The sequence below is a fragment of the Lepus europaeus genome, chromosome 14 (genome assembly GCF_033115175.1).
Source record: "Lepus europaeus isolate LE1 chromosome 14, mLepTim1.pri, whole genome shotgun sequence".
Lineage (NCBI taxonomy): Eukaryota > Metazoa > Chordata > Mammalia > Lagomorpha > Leporidae > Lepus > Lepus europaeus.
The window spans coordinates 79,003,283-79,008,802 of NC_084840.1; the positions used below are offsets into that span (position 1 = coordinate 79,003,283).

A 5,520-nucleotide genomic window follows, 5' to 3' on the forward strand; every position below is an offset into this window, starting at 1 on the left:
TTTTTCCCAGCAGAGGATTTATTGGCGTAAATGCAACCATATAAAAACATAAGTTATGAAAAACACAGTCACGATGTGCCCTCCCCATCCCCCCAGCCCAGGCCCCTAAAACCCTCTTCTGTGGGAGGGAGGGAGAGGAAGGGGGAGCCTCGGAACCGCCTAGGAACGTGCCGCACAGGGCCGGCCGGCCGGGGCGGGAGACACTGGGCGCCGCTCAGCGCATCCGGTAGTCGCTGGAGCAGGACAGCTCGCACAGCTGGCCCTTGAAGTCCAGGTCGAAGGTGAAGTCCAGATCGCGGTTGTTCTTGGCGTTGGGCCGCATGCCGATGGTGCCGAAGATCTCCTCGCCCGTCTTCACCGTCAGGTAGTCCTCCACGTAGAACACCGTCTGCTTCCAGTGCGTGTACGGGGACTCGGGGCTGGTGGAGAAGCCGGTGCGCTTGTGGCAGCGCGTTAACTCGATGTTGAAGTAGGCCACGAGCGCGTGCATGGAGTCGTTCCGCTTCACTTGCAGGCAGAAGGGCGAGGTGAAGGTCAGGTCCTCCACCTTCATGGTGTAGATGTCCACCTCTTTGATGAGGCAGGCGTTGGTGCTTCTGACCTGAGCCCCAGCTTCTCCCCTCACCACCGCAGGCCGTACAACCCCAAGTCACCGCCCTCCGTGCTACAGAGGATACTGATTGGCTACACCTTTATGACGTCATAGGAGCGCTCAAGCGCTGCAAACTGTGCAATCAAGTACACCGGTGGCAGCACTGCGTCATCCCGCGGGCTCTTCAAGCCACAGTCCCTTCCGGCTCTGCTGCTGAGGGGATAAAGGGGTTCGGGCTCTTCCCCCTGTGAAATGGAAGCCGAACGCCTCAGAAGCTGGGAAATACTGCGTGGAGTTTGGTGTCCGGAGAAGGGGAGGTGAAGTTGGTGGACCTGCTGAAACTGATTGCAGGGGGACCTGCACTTCCCTGGGGTCAGCTCTGGCATCTGCAGACCTCAGTTCATTACTGGGACAGTCTTCCCTGTGTCCCTTGCCACCTGTGGGGTGTGGGCTGGGCTGGGGACTCCAGGAAACCTGTCCCATCCGTGCACACAGGGGCTGCTGCTCAGCCCCTAAGCCCTCGGCAGCACTGCGGCCGCTGCCCTGGCTCTCCCTCTGCCTGAATTCACTGCACAGAACCCCCAATACGATATCGAATACAAAAAACAAGGGTGGACCTCATTGCCTCCTTTCTATGTTAGGCAAAAGCGTTTGAGTGCTAAAGGCTCACACCAAGGTCTGGGTGGCCATGGCCTTGGGCAGAGTACAGCAAGTGGTAAGCTTGATGGTCCTCCCCTTTACCTCCAGGCCAGGGAGGCCAGAGCACAGCCTGCAGGGTGACAATGCTTAGGTGATGTTTCCAGGTCTCTTGCTGAGGTTTTCTATGCCAAGGATGCAATTTTTATCTTGTCAACAAACATGATATGCTAAAAGAAATCTGTTGGGACCGGTGTGTGGTGTAGTAAGGAAAGCCACAGCCTGGGAGCTTACATCGCTCCTTGAATGGCCAGTTTGAGGCCAGCTCCTCTGCTTCTTAAACTATCTGCCAGTGTCAACTTTTAGTATATTAATACAATTTATTTGAACTCCTTGTTTGTTTATGTATTAAGACAGCCTGTGGTAAGTCATTCTCCTTAATTTACATAATTCTTTTCCATGTTATGTTTGCTTCCCGTGGCTGCCAGAACAGGAATTTGGAGAGGGGTACACCCGCTCCAGAGGCACGAGTGGTTCAGCCATTCCCTGCTGCTTCCAGCGTCTGGTGGTGGCTGGTGGGACTGGACTTTTGGTCCCATCACTACAACCTTCAAAGCCAAGACAGGCACACAGCTCTGCTCTGGCTTCACAATGTCCTCTCCTTTCTTTCACTGAATCTCTTCCTGGGTTCCTTCTATAGAGAAATTGGTGGCATTTCGGGTCCAGTTAATTACTGCAAGGAACGCAGAGTTTGGAATTTGAATCCAGCTGATTGAAATGTAAAACAAAAATCATTTGAGAAGCATAACAGAATTTCTATAACATAATTTATAATATTCAGAAAGAAAATGTGAAGAAAAAAATGATTCATATTCAAAAGGAAAAAAGAATCAGTCACTCGAAAGAAACACGTTAGTCTAGATGTGGAAAGTAGAATATAGGATGTTTAAGGTATTCTTAAAAACCTTCCGGTGTATAAAGGTTGGCATAAAAATAATGCAGAGGATGATATATCAGGATTATCGGTAGAAAGAACAACTGCAGGAGTAGCAGCCGGCGTCTCGGAGCGGGCCGGGCCGGGCCTGGGGCGCGAAGCCCGGACCAGGGAGGTGTTCGCGGGAGGGAGGGAGCGGCAGAAGCCGGCCCCGGAGGCCGCGGGAACATCCCTCGGGCCTGGCCTGCGTCTGAGAGCTCACTGAGGCATGCACGGAGGAGCCCCCAGGCAGCGCGGGAACGCCCCCTCCCTAGAGATCGCGGGTGAGCCCCCGCCGGCGCCAGACGGGGATGCAACTCCTCTTCGGGGCGCCCAGGGCTCCCGCCTGGCGGTGAGCGCTCCGAGGCTGGGGAGGTTGACCTGCGTGCCCAAGGTCACGAGCGGCCGGCTGCTGGCCGCCCAGCTCCGCGCCGCCGGCCTCTCTCTGTGCTCCCTGCCAGCGGCGAGGAGGGCGAGGCCCCCTGGGTTCCTGCAGCTGCCCCTGCAGACACAGGCTGACAGGTGAGGTTGGAGGGTCCGGGCACCTGGCAGGTCATCCGCATGGTGTAAACTCCAGTGTGACCCCCGCGGGGGGGAGCTGGGACTAACACACCCGGTGTTAGTGCGGCGTTTCTGGAACCCCGTGGGCTCCCAGCCGAAGGGGAGACTTGTTCTGGGAAAGTCCAGCTTGTGACCGCTCTCCTGTGAGTAGAGCGTGCGGAGTATCCCCAAGGGAGCAGCCAAGGGATGTGGAGTAGCTGAGGAGTAAGTGCCTGTCTGCACCCCAAAGCCCCTGTTTTTCCTCCAGAAGTGTTGAGAGAGCAGAGTTTGGTTTCCAACATTTAGTCTGGCACTTCTGGATGGATTCTGCAGAGCTGGCAAGGGGCACCTGCTCAGTCTTGTTCCATGGGGGAGACGGGGTGGGGGGGCTCAGGCCAGAGGCTGTAGGGATTCCTGGGTGAGGGGTGTCTGCCCCGGGTAGTGGCAGGGTCTGTAGGGGTCCTGGTCAGCAGAGGGAGGGGGAGACTCGGGAGATCCCTGGAAGGCCCCAGGCTGCTGACCTGGGAGGCGCTGAGGTTGGTCCAGGAACCTGGGCTGTGTGCTTGCGCTGGCCGCTCACAGCTGGGTAACTCAGGCCGAGACTGCCTTGTCTCAGCCTCAGTTGTCTTGTCTGTGACATGAACAGCTCTTCATAGGCATGGAGGAGACAGCTGTGTGGGTACACAGAGCACCTGGGCGTGACCAGGAGACAGAGAATCCTTGGGGTTGTAAGGGAGTGACACAGGGTGCTGCCTGGGGCTGGCCTCTGGCCCCTGGCTCATCACCACCCCTCTCTGACTGTGGCTTGGCCTTTCCCATGTCTCCTCCCTTCTGGGTTCCAGGTCTCAAAGGCATCTCAGTGAGACTGATTGATTTGGATGATGAGTGGGGATGGGGATGGTTGAAGGTAAGGGGAGCTTGTTCTGGGCAGGTCCCCAGGGATGTGGTGTGCTCTTATGGGGTGGGGAGGGATTGTGGAGCTTCCTGAGGAACACCCAGGCCTCGGGGACCCTGCCAGGCCCCCAGGCGGGTGGGCTGACCCGTGTGTGCCTGGACTTCCTCAGTGGTTCGGCAGGCATGGGAGCGAGATACTGGCAGTGCCCCTGTCAGCAGTGGGCTCACATTCTGTGCACTTCAGTCTGGCTGGTGGTGTGGGGGTTGAGGGGTGAGGAGCATACGTCCGTCCCCCTTGTCTCTTCCCACTTCTTCCTCCTCTCTGTCTCCCTGTCTTCTATCCAGCAAACAACCATGCAGGACCTGGGCTTGGCTGGGCCATGTGCAGCTGGCAGAGAGGGCCCGGACAGGCACTGGGACCAGTTTGTACCTGGGAAGCCTCTTTTAAAGTGAGATACGATAAAATAAAGTGTATGAGTGAAAGAAAGAGAGAGAGAAAGAGAGAAAGAGAGAAAGAAAGAGAGAGAGAGACAGAGAGAGAGAGAGAGAAACAACTGCAAAAACCAATGGAAATTCTAGAGCTGTATGATACAGTAGCTAAAACAAAAATGTACATGTGGACTAAACTACAGTTACAAAAGGCAAACTAATAACCTACATTTTAGCTTTAAAAATGCTATTGTTTTAATATCTGCCCTGCAATCATGTGTTGCAAACATATTCTTTAATGGAATAGTTTCTGTCCTTAGGAATGGATTAATGCCAGTGTTGAAAGGGTTGAGGCAGAGTTTCATTTCTTGCTCTCTCTCTCTCATCATGCAATTTTGTCTGCAACGCTATGATGTGGTGAGATGACCTACACTAGATGCAGCCTCTAGACTTCATATTTCCTGGACTCCAGATTATAAGAAACAAATTTCTTTTCTTTATAAGCTGCTAATTCTGTGGTATTTTTATGCAATTCAAAACATATTGAGAAAACAAATCAATAATTGTTATCTAATCTTTTTGAAAGAAAAATGTGCAGAGGTCCAAAAACACATGGAGTGATTTAGAAAGCAAGCTAATATAAAAAGGTACTTCAAAGGTTTGTGGAGAGTGGAAATAATACATAATTACATTCTGGGGTGAAAATGGTGAAAGCTATGAATAGTTTTTCATAATATCCATTTTCATCCACCTTATGAAGCCCCTTATATGCATAGATTTGAAAAGGTTGCACCAAAATAAGCTTTACTTTTATATCTAACTTTTGAAAATTTTGAAATTTTTGAAGAAGACTTATTTATTTAATTTGAAAGTCAGCGTTACACACAGAGAGAGGAGAAGCAGAGAGAGAGAGGTCCTCCATGTGCTGGTTCACTCCGCAGTTGGCTGCAACTGCTGGAGCTGCACCAATCCAGAGCCATGAGCCAGAAACTTCTTTTGGCTCTTCCTACATGAGTGCAGGGGCCCAAGGATGTGGGTCATCCTATACTGCTTTCCCAGGCCATAGCAGAGAGCTGGATCAGAAGTGGAGCAGCCGGGACTCACCCATATGGGATATATGGGATGCTGCAGGCTGTGGCTTTAGATGCTACACCACAGAACTGGCCCCTTATTTCTACTTTCTTTTTTCTTTTTTTGACAGGCAGAGTTAGAGAGAGAGACAGAGAGAAAGGTCTTCCTTTTTCCTTTGGTTCACCCCCCAATGGCCGCTGCGGCTGGCACGCTGTGGCCGGTGCACCACGCTGATCCGAAGCCAGGAGCCAGGTGCTTCTCCTGGTCTCCCATGGGGTGCAGGGCCCAAGCACTTGGGCCATCCTCCACTGCACTCCCAGGCCACAGCAGAGAGCTGGCCTGGAAGAGGGGCAACTGGGACAGAATCCAGCGCCCCGACTGGGAC

The 5,520-nt window shown here is 53.2% G+C and overlaps 1 protein-coding gene across 1 annotated transcript; it reads right to left on the reverse strand.

Moving 5' to 3' along the window:
• Positions 1-210: 210 nt before the first annotated feature.
• LOC133773899 (protein arginine N-methyltransferase 1-like) lies at positions 211-587 on the reverse strand. Its single transcript, XM_062211443.1, has one exon. It carries the CDS (start codon positions 551-553, stop codon positions 215-217), a length of 339 nt encoding a protein of 112 aa, XP_062067427.1. The 5' UTR covers positions 554-587; the 3' UTR covers positions 211-214.
• Between the last annotated feature and the right edge of the window lie 4,933 nt (positions 588-5,520).